Genomic DNA, 14067 nt, shown 5'->3' on the forward strand with positions numbered 1-14067 from the left:
GCAGGCATGCCCAAAAAAAGGCCTGTGGTTTGCGCAGCCTACAGTAAGTAGGTCTTAGTGAGTTAGGAGTCCCACTTCATTTCAGCTGTCTCAGAGGTGGAAAGTTGCGTTCGTTGGGGGCAGGGCCGGATTAACAATTCATAGACCCTTGGGAACAAATGTCTGATCCCGCCCCCCAGCCAACGTGAATCGGGCAGTCAGTTAATAGGCCTATCGTGAAGATTTGTATTGCCATTTAAGGCACGAAGCATCTGTGAGGCCAAGCCTCACCAAGTAGCCCGTTTGTTTACAACTAACATTACATTTAATTAAACTGCTTATAGGCTATGCCGAAATAGTTTCAACATTTTGAATATCAGTGTCGGGTGAATTAGGAAATGCCTTATGGCTGAAAGCTGCTTGGGATCCCCCCTGTCAAGCAATAACCATACAAAAAGTTAAAAACAGATGACATGATGCGCGTCACTGACATAATGCGCAAATAATATAGCCTAGATATTCCAATATATTCGAATACATGTGTTTATTTTAGAGGGGATATTCATTCGAACGTCATTTTTGAGCAATTTTGACAGCCCTAGTCCACAGTAGGCTACATGGATCGCCTATTAACACCTTCCACCTAACCCCGGTGAGTGGGGGTCGCTATAATCGCGCGGAAATAGCACCATTGAGTAGCTTATGCGAAATAGCCTTAAAATCGTTCCGTGTTGTGTGCCTTCTGGTTTCTCCACCTACTGGTTTCCTTGCGCGTGCATGCGCTGCAGCAGTTGTCAGACATTCACAAACAAGTTGTTTTAGGTGGTTTGAAGTCGCTTTTCATACGCCATGAGTGCTTGGCTACATTACAGCCACTCGGACAAGACATGTAAAAAATATATGTTTTGAAAACTAACATTAAACTGGATTCGATCCCGCAAAAGCAACACACGCGTGACTCTCTCCATCCTGATTCCCTACTCTTTGAGCCAACTAATATGTTACGCGAATCAATTAACTATTGTAGGCTACCATTAATTAATAACGTAGGCAACACCCAGGTAACATGTTGTCCAGGCTATCTGAAACAAGGGGTTGCCTCTCATCTACAACAACTGGTTACCTTGGGCTGCTACAGTCGTCAGTGCACTGTGCACAGTAGGCCTATGCTACTCTTTGTGGTTGATCAACTAAAAATAAAAGATGTATTTGGTGATGACGTTAATGTAGGCCTAGTAGACCTAAATTCTGAGAAATTAAATGGTACGAGAAACGATCTACATAGCGCACCAGACCGTGATGTCTTCAAGGGTTGAATGAAGGGAGTTTGCAAAAATTAGTGTATTTTTCAAGTCAATAAACATTATTATTTTCGAATGTCTTTGTCAGGGAACATCTGACTTTTAAAAACCACAGGCCTGGTAGTCGCTCAGACAAGGAGTTATAAGATAAAGGCAATACCATTTGTGTCACCTAATGCAGTTCAGTGAATTAGCAAGATACCATCAGAAGCCAACAAACACCTGTGCGCGCGTTCTCTCTCCCCATGGTCATTTGATATGAGATGCTTGTACTCGTAACTTCATCACTCGTAACTTTAGGATAGGGATGCACGATATATCATCACTCGTAACTTTAGGATAGGGATGCACAATATATCATCACCCGTAACTTTAGGATAGGGATGCACGATATATCATCACTCGTAACTTTAGGATAGGGATGCACAATATATCATCACCCGTAACTTTAGGATAGGGATGCACGATATATCATCACTCGTAACTTTAGGATAGGAATGCACGATATATCGGCGGCTGATATATTATTGGCCGATAAGTAAAAAAATAAAAATATTGTTATCGGTCCGATAAAAGAATTCTGGCCGATAATTTGCGCCGATATTTTTGTCCTAATTTAGGCCTAACGAGTAAACAAACTCGTTAGTGGGACGAGTACATAAGTAGGCCTAGTTCTAAGTTGTGTTTTAGTATTATATTTGCATTACTTTAGCTTGGGTTTTGTTTTATTACCTAGAAATATGCTAACCATTCCTGCTTCAGTTCCAGACAGGTCATCATAATAAGTTATTAAAACCTTCGGGGCTAACGCCTTTCATTTCTGCTGCAGCAGGTTGTGCGCAACAGAGTAGACGGACATAAAATACAGTCTGAGGAGTTGCAGCTTTATTCAGTTACCCGCAGTTGAAACTAAACCTAACTAAAGTTTCCCTCACAAACTCTGATTTGGTCGCTATACTGTAGCTTATTCCCAGCTGAGCCGTTTATGAGTGCTTAGTCCTAAATGAAAACGATTCATACTCTAGCCACTCACTCGCAATTCACTGACGTCAGGTTCACTTAAAGGAGCCACACATACTGTAGGGCTATGCTACTGTTATGTTGACTGCTGTACTATTGAGGACTGTTATGAGTTCTGTCCATCATTTGGTGGTAGGTAAAATTACTGCAATAAAATTATGCTTATTAAATGCTTTCCCCAAATCACTTTTCTCAATTTTTTTTCAAGAGTAATATTATCGGTTATCGTATTGGTATCGGCCACAACAAACCAATCAATATCGGTTATCGTTATCGGCCCTAAAATTCCATATCGGTGCATCTCTACTTTAGGACTCCTATTTTTTTTTACTAAGAGTAATTCAGGAAGCATTTTAGCCCTAAAAGTAGCGCCTGAGTCTGTGACAGCTTAAGCGAGGACTCCTAATAAGACCGATTCACAAACAATGTTTTGTGGTGGCATTTCACGTCGTGATGTTTTGAAATGCGTCTAACAATCACGAGGGAACAATTTTGCATTGTAACGTTAGGCATAACTAAGGGATGCAGTAACACCACCAACAACAACCAAAACTAGCCTATTTATTGTTTACATGTACATTAAATGTAACGTTTCATTGTGAATCAAATTAAAAGATATCCTCTTTGCAACCGTTGGCATAGGCATATGGTGACGGATTCATTTAATAATGTTGCTGCGTGAATCACGGTAAGCGCGAATGAAGTGGCCACTTCTTAACCCTTAAAGGTGTAGGTTTTTGAACGTTCTAAGTTCCGCAACAATTGAAGGTTCTAAAATTCTATGTTGAATTCAATGAACCCAGAGATTCTTTAGAACGTTCATTTCTCAACATTCCCGTCACACCAGTGTGACTGTACTCCTTTAAGGGTTAATGGGACTCACTGTATGGAAGTAGGCTAGGTAAAATAGAGATGTTTAAAATAAGATAAAGTTAGGATATGCCCGCTTGATAACTGGCCTTTGGCCATAGCAACCATCCATTTAGAACGACTGGCCTTCATAGCAACCAAGGATCTTAGCTGTGATTCATGTAGCTACAGTATGCATGCAATGTGATTCAAAGTATAGAAAGGTGATGAAATATACAGAGACAAGTCAAGAAATATAGTGCAATGTAGACAGTAGTATACAGTTGATTTACAGAAGGTAGTTTAGAGTAATATGAATTAAATATAAATATGTGCAGTGTATTAGAAGTTATCTCATACAATAAGTAGAATAATGTATGTAGATGAAGCAGTAACATTATAATAGTAGAAATAATTATATAGATATATGCAGTGTATTAACAGAATATAATAAAACAGAATAAATATGGATATTCAATATGACAAATATATAACAGATATGTACATAACATACAGCTATGTGCAGTGTGAAAACAGGGTCATTGTAGTGCAGAAACAACATTATAAGAGTAGTAAGAATAAGTCTATGTGCAGGATGAATAGTATAAAGATCAGTAGAATAACTATGTATAAATGTAATTACAGTAGGCCTATGTAGATTTGTAAATAAATAGAAAACTATGGGTGAGAGGGATAAATTAATTTTATTTAATCGTAAAAGTTAAGTTGCAATTAAAAATCTTTCCAGTAGGCTTTAATGTCACGCAAAAAGTACAACCAAAGCTGAGCTTAATCAACTAGAACGTCTAAAGAACCAGAACTTGAGTGTAGTTTTTTGCTGGGTCCCAGGCCATGTTGGTCTGAGGGGAAATGAGAAAGCGGACAGTGCTGCTAAGCAAGCCCTCAATGAAGAAGTCACAGAATGTCAAATCCCTGCCCCAGACCTTAAACCTATACTGAACTCTTACATCTCAGATAAGTGGCAATCTGAATGGGATTAATGTACCAACAACAAGCAAGGAATGTGAATTTTGGCACATTTTCATGATCCACTGGGTCGTTATGGGCCACACAAAATACGGTGTTGCTAAAATTACTCCAATTGTGGCTATTAGAGACATGCGTTCATGAGTATCCAGCTACATTCAATGAGTTTAAAATACATACACACACAAAAAAAAACATCACTAATGTTGTGGACATTCCTTTATTCTGAGATACATCAATAGGCTCTCAAAACAATCCCAAACAGACATAAGGTCTTTATAGAGCAAATCCATATAGATTATTTGTCAAATAAACCAGTAAAACAGAATTAGGGGATGGAATATATAACATTCACACTCATAGCTCATATTTTTAAAATAAATCAGTGAAAAAGTATCCTGACAAACAAGCAGCATTGTAATGCCTTAGTCATATTTCATAATTTCAATTCTTTCTCTAGGTTACCTGATAGCCCAGTTTGAGAGGTGCAAGACGCGTGACATTATTTATTTTTGCAGCCAATCACTGCTGTTATTTTATTTTATTGATTTGATTTTAGTCATAGAAGCTAAATTCGAAGGCAGGCCACAGGTAAAATCCAACGAACCGCATTCACCCCGCAAGGCAATAGTTGAATAGAGCTTTTGAGGTATTGCCACTGCTCCAACACTGAAAGGCACTGTTAGAATGCTTGGATCAAGCCAGGTTCAGCATAGCGTATGTCACTGTCTGCTCACGTTGGTGACCGGACCAGGGCAAGCACACTTTCGCAGTTCCCGCCGGAAATGCAGTCTAGTTTTGGTTGCTGTCCTCAAGTAAAGCTAGATAACTAACTATAGCCAGGCCTGCTGATCTCAACTAAAGCTAGCTAGTTTAACTGTAGCCTGGGCAGTGTTGTATAAAGTACTAGAAAGCAATACTTGAGTAAAAGTACAAGTATCGCACTAGAAAAAGACTTTGGTAAAAGTGAAAATTACCTTTTAGAATATTACTTAAGTAAAAGTCTTAAAGTATCTGATATATACTGTACTTAAGTATCAAAAGTAATTTTCTGATATTTCTGTTCATATTCAAAAGAAGCTGGTTTTCAAAGTTGCCAGAATTCAGTGCTTGGGAGTTTCAGGCCCAAGACCGGCCCACGTTTTCCATAGTGGTGGAAATTGGATAAATGAAGCAACATTTCAGCTCTTACTATCCTGTAGTTTTTATTAGTACCATGCAGACATGTGGACTCGAGTCACATGACTTGGACTCGAGTCAGACTCGAGTCATGATTTTAATTACTTCATACTCGACTTGATAAAATTCGGCATGACTTGCGACTCGACTTGGACTTGAATACTATTCACTCGAGACTTGACTCGGACTTTGCCTCTTTAACTTGTGTTAATGACTTGACAGGTCTCGAGTCAAAAAAATAATTTCCTGATCGTGGACCAGTCACCCCAGAGATGCTTTCACCTCGCAATGAAAAAAACAAAATACACATAGTGGACACAAACAGGCAGAGCACAGTGATCAGTGCTGCTCTTACCACCACGCATCACGCACACTGTGTGTAGGGCACCAAGAGACAGAGGAAGGACCAATTATAAATAAATATTAGCTTTACTGCAAACTGATTTGCATTTTTGTTTGAGAACGTTTACAATGTCAAAATGTATCAACAGCATGTTACATAAGGATGATCCAACTTGAACGTATGCTAGCGGCCTACTCCATTTAATTGAGAACGCGTCTCAGCGCAGCACGAAAGGGAGAGAAACGTGGGCCTATGAAGGGAAATCATGAAGGAAACAAAGACGAGATTAGAGGAAATTGCGGATTTATCCGGTGCTCACTACTGTTATAAACTGTGAGAGCCAGGGCACTTTGACATAGGCTGCAAATGGACAAGAATATGAAGAGTTGTCTTTGCTTTTGTGTAATGGAACTGGTGAGTCTTGATGTCTTCAATAATTCGTTTACATGAAGCACATGATATTATGCCGATTGAAACGCATTCCACATAATTAGGTGGCTACTGGCTATACCAGGCTCATAATTCACTTTTAATTGCAAACAGAAAATGTCTAGCAAGCATGATGTTATTACATGCTTTTATTTCCAAAGGAATGAAAGCTGTTTGTGCCAACTTAATATCATGCGTATCGTTGTTAATATTGTGCTATACATGTGGCACAAACAATGTTAGAGTTTGTGGACTAGCCATAGCTATATTTGAACGGAGCTGGTAAAAAAAACATCATTAGGAGAACGTGTGGACAGTGGCACACAATGGGCTTAAGTTTACAAATGAGTTAAAAAGCATCACATGTATAGTATTTAAGAAATGAATACTTTAAAACAAAATTACTTTGTCATTATTATCCTTTAAATAAATAGAAGTGTTTTACTTTTACCTTTGTGGTTACTCAGTAATTTTGTGATTTATGCTGTATTTAATATGCCATATAAGAAGCTTTAATCGCAATTAATCTAGATTAATTCATTTCAAAATATGAGATAAATTAGTTATTTTTTAAATTGTTTGACAGCCCTAATAAAAACCTAAAATATTTAACTGCAGCAATTTACTAATGTAGCCTATGTGACGATTCTTCTCGTCACCATTTATTATAATCATTAACCATGACCTTGGCTTCCCTTATGAGTCGCCACTGGCAGACAGCCTAATAAATTGTTTGCAGGCAAATCTGTGGCCTAGCGCAGTGAACTGCCATCAGTCAAATTAGTACTCATCCTTACAGTGGACACCGCAATTTGGAAAAACAATATATATTTGCTGCTATGAGTGTTTTGTAGCTATCCGTTTCCTACAGATTACTCAGGTATGCTTATGCGTATATTTCACAGGTATGCGCATGCATATATTGTAAAAGATTTCAAGAGAAAACCATTGAACATATTTTAATCTGTATTTATAAAAAAAAATACTGTAGATTAGATTGATGTGTTAAAATTATGATCAATAGTCTAATAATGGCATTATTAAGTGAAGAGTACCTGATGACTTGTTCAGGACTTGAAAAAGATTGGGACTTGGACTTGGACTCGACTTGGCTTTGAGGTGACTTGGACTTGGACTCGACTTGCCCTTCTCTGTCTTTACTTGGGACTTGACTTGGACTTGACTGCTAAGACTTGGGACTTACATGTGACTTGCCAAACAGTGACTTGGTCCCACCTCTGGTACCATGGTTCAACAAATGTGTAAAGGTTATATAATAATTCACTTCAACTAAGAAGTTAACAAAAAATATTCCACTATTCCACAAAGAAGTTAACAAAAACAGAAAGAAAGAAAGCCTTTGAAATGTAGCCTATCCCACGCTTCCACAAAGAGGCATATTGAACTAATGTTTAGGCTACATGTTTTTTGCATGAGTAGGCTATATTGTTGTTTGGTGATTTAGCCTACTCCTTTACTACAACCCTCTTCTGAGCAAACAAGGCATATAGGTTTATCATGTAGGGTATTTGCTCTTTCTTACATTAAATAACTTTAATTTATCCTCTCTACTTGTCCCTGTAGTCAAATTTCGGGCTCATCATTTTTCATGTAGGGTCATGCCATCCTTCCTGAATTGTGTCTACTGTAGAACGGTCCCTATCTGTTCTGAAGAAAAAGATAGGACCCAACCAAATCGTTTTGACAAATGTCAATATATTTTTTGGTGTCATGCACAGAATGCGGAACGCCCAAAAAAAGATAGGCTAAGCGTGACAAATGTCAATATATTTTTCTCCCGATTTCCCCCGACCCCCCCGGCCTGATTCAGTCTTACTCTTCTTGGACTGAAGACAAGTCCTGCGATGCTAAATAGCCTTTCACAGGCCACTGAGGCAGGTAGTGGAGTGTTCAGCTTCACAGAAAGCTGCCAATGTACAGAAACATTCCTTGCAAATACGGCCACGGGTGTATGACTTTATCTTCACCACTACCCTGTTCACCGAGTTCACCACTATCGTTGGGGTGGTCGTCTATGATAACGGGAGCCATGGCTGACAGGGGATGTCCTCAGGCTGCTGAGGGCCAGAGACAAAGCTGGGGATGAAGCTGGCATGAGAAAAGCGAGAGCCAACCTGTCCCGTGGCATCAAGGAAGCAAAAAAGGAATACACTCACAAGATAACCCACCCACTTCAAAGACAGCAGGAATGCACAAAGCCTATGGCAGGGTATTCAGGCCGACTACAAGCCCGCGCCACAGAGCTGTGAGAGCAACATCCCTCTGCTCAACAACCTGAACCGCTTCTTTGCTCGCTTTGAAGCACAAAACAGCACTTGCCCACAGAAGACCCATCCCCCTCTACATGAGCAGCCCCTGTGCCTCTCTGCCGACAGCGTGAAGAGGACACTTGCTGCTATCAACACCCGTAAGGCAGCAGGCCCAGACAACATCCCAGGTCGTGCGCTGAAGGACTGCGCTGAGGAGCTTAAGGATGTCTTCACAGACATCTTTAACACTTCCCTGAAGCAAGCCATCGTCCCATCATGTTTCAAAGCTGCCACCATCAAACCTGTGCCGAAGAAAACTGCTCCATCCTGCTTCAATGACTACCGCCCCGTGGCACTGACACCCATCATCATGAAGTGCTTTGAGCGGCTTGTCATGTCACACATCAAAGCCATTCTCCCCCACCCCGGACCCCCTCCAGTTTGCATACCGAGCCAAACGGTCCACAGAGGATGCAATCTGCTCTGCCCTCCACCCAGCCCTCACCCACCTGGAAAAAAGAGACTCATATGTGAGATTGCTCTTTATAGACTTCAGTTCTGAATTCAACACCATAATACCACAACAACTCATCTGCAAGCTTGACAAACTGGGACTCAGTACCTACCTCTACATCTGGCTACTGGACTTCCTCTGTCAGAGGCCTCAAGTAGTACGTGTTGGCAACAATATCTCAAGCAGCATCACACTGAGCACGGGGGACCCCAAGGCTGCGTGCTCAGTCCGCTGCTCTTCACCCTGCTGACGCATGACTGCACTGCAACCTACAGCAACAACCACATAGTGAAATTTGCTGACGACACAACTCTGGTGGGTCTCATCACCAAGGGCGACGAGACTCAATACAGGTTGGAGGTCGACCTTCTGACCACGTGGTGCAGGGACAACAACCTTCTGCTGAACGTCAGCAAGACCAAGGAGATTGTTGTTGACTTCCGGAGAGGTCACACCCAACACCTGCCACTGACCATCGACGGTGCTGTGGTGGAGAGAGTGAGCAGCACCAAATTCCTGGAGGTGCACATCAGTGAAGACCTCTCCTGGACCACCAACACTGCATCACTGGCGAAGAAAAGCTCAGCGCCGCCTGTACTTCCCTCGCGGAAACTCAGGCGAGCAAGTGCTCCACCAGCCATCATGACCACATTCTACCGAGGCACCATTGAGAGCATCCTCTCCAGCTGTATGGCTGTGTGGGGGGAAGCTGCACTGAATACAACAGGAAAGCCCTGCAGCGCATAGTGAACACAGCTGGAAGGATTATTGGTGCTTCACTCCCCTCCCTGAAGGACATTTACACCTCCCACCTCACCTGCAAGGCGACCACAATTGTGAGTGATGCAAGTCACCCTGCTCACAATTTGTTTGATCTACTGCCCTCTGGGAAGAGGTACAGAAGCTTGCGCTCCCGCACCACCAGACTCACCAACAGCTTCATACACCAGGCTGTTGGGATGCTGAACTCTCCCCCCCTCCACCCCTCAGCTACATAACATCCTGGACTTTGGACCCACAATGGCTGCCTTGCACTACTCCACTTGTACACTTGCACACTTTGCAACTTCTTGTTGTTGTCCTGTTGTCCTGAAAACACTTCTGAACACACTTCTGCTGCTCTTACATAACTTGCACCTCTATGCCACTTGCATACTTAGGTCAAACAAAACTACCTCAGCCATTTATTGGCCTGACTTTTGCACTATTATATTGACTGTCCACTGTATGCACAAGTGCACAATTGCAACCCAAATTTTGCTGCTCTTATTTCTTCATTGTATGTGCCTTCTTCTTTACTTTTTATATTGTTTACTGGAACGTTATGTTTGTCTGTGGACCAACATAACGTGAATTGGTAAAATATGTCTTGTCTCCACCGTGGGATAGTGGGAAACGTAATTTCGATCTCTTTTTATGTCTTGACATGTGAAGAAATTGACAATAAAGCAGACTTTGACTTTGACTTTATAGTGCACAAAAACATGCATCTTGGGGTTGGTGGCACGGTTTGGGGTTGGTGGCACGATTTGGGGTTGGGGTTGGTGGCACGGTTTGGGGTTGGGGTTGGTGGAATGGTTTGGGGTTGGTGGCACAGTTTGGGGTTGGGTTGGGGGTTGGGTTGGGGTTAGGGTTGGTGGAATGGTTTTTGGGGTTGGTGAGACTGTTGATTTAAGGGTTGGGTTGGTGGCACAGTTTGGGATTGGGGTTGGTGGAATGGTTTGGGGTTGGTTGTCCATGAGTCATTTTGGTGGAATGGTTTGGGGTTGGTGGCACAGTTTGGGGTTGGTAGCATTTGGGGTTGGTGGCATGGTTTGGGGTTGGTGACACGGGTTTTGGGTCACGGTTGGGGTTGGTGGCATTTGGGGTGCTTAATGTTTGCTCGCCGAGGGCACCAAAAGTCAATAATAATATAATTATATTAATTATGATAATTATGTAGATACCTTATCGACCAAATCACTGTTTGATTAGGACAATTTGGCTGAAGTTTTACCAGTATCCCTGTGTTTTCCAGTGAGTCTGAAACAGCCCAACATCTCTCTCATCTCAGAAGAAGAGGGGGGTGCATCGTGTCTCCCAAACCCACAGAGGTCAGAGGGCACAGTACGACCCCAGACCCTAGAGGTCACCAAAGGTCACAATTTCTCCATCGTCTGCTCCTCTGAGCCTCAGGGGTACACAGGAGGCTCCTTCCGGCTCCTCCTCAGCGGGTCAAACCAAACCTGGAGAGAACCAGCACAGGACCACTCGGCACAGCACCACTTGGCCTGCTTCCTCTTCCATGAGGCCAACGACTTCCACCAGGGCAACTACAGCTGTGTGTTTGAGGTGACTGTAGACTCTCGCCACTTCAACTCCACTCCGTCTGAACTGCTCACTGTCACTGTTAAAGGTACGACCCAGTGCACCTGGCTGCACATTGCACAAGAGTGTGTGTGGGGAGTGTTACTGTCACATTTGTACAATGAGCACAATACTTCGGAGTGAAATGATGCAAGTGTGTGTACAATTCTTCTTGTTTGTGGATACTAACTGATTTTGGTCATATTGTGGCTGTACGTGTGTGTGTGTGTGTCTGTGTGTGTGTGTGCGCGTGTGTGTGTGTGTATATGTGTGTGTGTGTGCGCATGCGTGTGTCTCTGTGTGTATGTGTGTGTGTGTGTATATGTGTGTGTATATTTGTGTGTGCTTTGATCTCCACAGTGTCCTGGCTCCTCTACCTCCTGGCTGCAGGGGGGCTGGTCCTCCTCCTCCTCCTGCTCCTCAGCATCTTTCTAGTGTGGAGATGTTGCCTTGGCAACAGGCGCAAGAAAGCATCTCTCAGTGAGGCTAGATGTGTGTATCCCCTTAACAACGTCTCTCAGTGAGACTAGATGTGTGTATCCCCTTAACAACATCTCTCAGTGAGGCTAGATGAGTGTATCCCCTTAACAACATCTCTCAGTGAGACTAGATGTGTGTATCCCCTTAACAACATCTCTCAGTGAGACTAGATGTGTGTATCAACATCTCTCAGTGAGACTAGATGAGTGTATCCCCTTAACAACATCTCTCAGTGAGGCTAGATGTGTGTATCCCCTTAACAACATCTCTCAGTGAGGCTAGATGTGTGTATCAACATCTCTCAGTGAGACTAGATGTGTGTATCCCCTTAAAGGGGTGGTTCAGGATTTTGGACATAGGACCTCATTTCCAAGTAAGCAAGTGTGATATTTATCAGTGGAGACCGTTTTCAACATGTTTCATCCAGTCCTTCTAATTGCAGAGTTCGCAGGTGCTAGGCTAAGCAAAGTCAGCGGTATGTGCTAGCCTGCCACTAAAACAGTCTTACCTACTCCAAAGGACACTCGAGGCAAATTCCAGACAATCGATGTAAATGTCTGTGTTGATAGAATAGTGTAAAAATACAACTACCCTTGCATCGTGTTGCAATAGTTATACTTTGTTCCCTGAAGTTGGTAGTAGTCATTTTGCATCTCAGCGGCGGACTGATATTACCAAGGCTACTACTAGTCTCCATCGGAGTGCGCTTTACAGTTTACTTTTTGGCGCAGTACTACTAACTGGAGCAAGTATAATTCCGCCGCTGCTAAGACACTAGTCCCTCAAAATGTAATGCGATCGTTAAAATGCAAGGATAGAAATAAAATAAAACTATCAATACAGACATTTACATCGATAGTCTGGCGTTATAATTTATTTGCCTTGGGTGTACTTTGGAGTGGGTAAGACTGTTTTTAGTGGCAGGCTAGCACATACCGTTGACTTGCGCTAGCCTAGCACCTCTAACTCTGCAATTAGAAGGACTGGATGAAACGTGTTGAAAACGGTCTCCACTGATAAATATCACACTTGCTTACTTGGAAATGAGGTCCTATGTCCAAAATCCTGAACCACCCCTTTAACAACATCTCTCATCTCCCCATAACAGATCCTCATGGTCAAGTGTAGTAACAGCTACAAGTTTTTGTAGGAAAGCACAACTCTTTTACAACTCTACCTTAAACTGCCATTTGATTTTAAATGGGCACAATGGAGTTATTTTACCTTCAAATAGTTCTATACTGTGCTTTTAGTGACAGTTGGACATTAGCGAATGTGCTTTTAGTGACAGTTGGACATTAGCGAATGTGCTTTTACAGACAGTTGGACATTAGCGAATGTGCTTTTTAATCCTCTCGCTGTCCTGCGCTGTCTCTGTGTCCACAGACGCCGGTAACCCAGAGGGTGGGGTGACCTACTGGAGGAATGAGCCGGTTGAGGATGACGAGAGAGACTACGAGTCAGCGGATGATGAAGATGATGAAGATAAAGAAGACTACGTCAACACTGAGACTCTGGGTGTCAAGGCAGAGAGCAGAGTTTACAGGAGGAGGAAGACTACGTCAACACTGAGACTCTTGGGAGCAGAGAGCAGAGTTTGGCTGAAGAGGGAGACTACGTCAACACAGAGACTCTTGGGAGCAGAGAGCAGAGTTTGGCTGAAGAGGGAGACTACGTCAACACAGAGACTCTGGGTGGTGGAGTGGAAGATTATGAGCGCATGGATAATTACACAGAACACAGTGACGGGGAGGACTATGAACACATGGCGCATCACAGTGGACACAGTGACGGGGAGGACTATGTGAATGTGGATCCTCTCAGTGCAGGGATCTATTGGGGCAGCCGTGGCCCACTGGTTAGCACTCTGGACTTGTAACCGGAGGATTGCCGGTTTGAGCCCCGACCAGTGGGCCGCGGCTGAAGTGCCCTTGAGCAAGGCACCTAACCCCTCACTGCTCCCCGAGCGCCGCCGTTGAAGCAGGCAGCTCACTGGGCCGGGATTAGTGTGTGCTTCACCTCACTGTGTGTTCACTGTGTGCTGTGTGTGTTTCACTAATTCACCGATTGGGTTAAATGCAGAGACCAAATTTCCCTCACGGGATCAAAAAAGTATATATACTTATACATATACTGTAAAGAAGTGGATCCGCTCAGTGCAGGGATCAACATATAAAGGCCCTCAACATATAAAGGCCTACGCTGCTGGGATCAACATATTAGGGGGCCTAGGGCCTATTAAGGCCTACGCTGCGGCTGGGATCAACATATAAAGGCCTACGCACACGGCTGGGATCAACATATTAGGGCCCTCGCTGCGGCTGGGATCAACATATTAGGGCCCCTCACGCCGCATCACACGCCCTACGC

The 14067-nt window shown here is 43.0% G+C and overlaps 1 protein-coding gene across 1 annotated transcript in view; it reads left to right on the top strand.

Annotated features, from left to right (window-relative positions):
- The window catches only part of LOC125311860, a 32526-nt gene extending 19021 nt beyond the window's left edge, over positions 1 to 13505 (top strand). Inside the window, exons 3-5 of the mRNA XM_048270223.1 lie at positions 10889 to 11266; positions 11578 to 11709; positions 13084 to 13505. Coding sequence (XP_048126180.1) covers positions 10889 to 11266; positions 11578 to 11709; positions 13084 to 13505 — 932 coding nt within the window. The remainder of the gene's footprint in view (positions 1 to 10888; positions 11267 to 11577; positions 11710 to 13083) is intronic.
- Positions 13506 to 14067: the final 562 nt, after the last annotated feature.

The sequence above is a fragment of the Alosa alosa genome, chromosome 18 (assembly GCF_017589495.1).
Source record: "Alosa alosa isolate M-15738 ecotype Scorff River chromosome 18, AALO_Geno_1.1, whole genome shotgun sequence".
NCBI lineage: Eukaryota > Metazoa > Chordata > Actinopteri > Clupeiformes > Clupeidae > Alosa > Alosa alosa.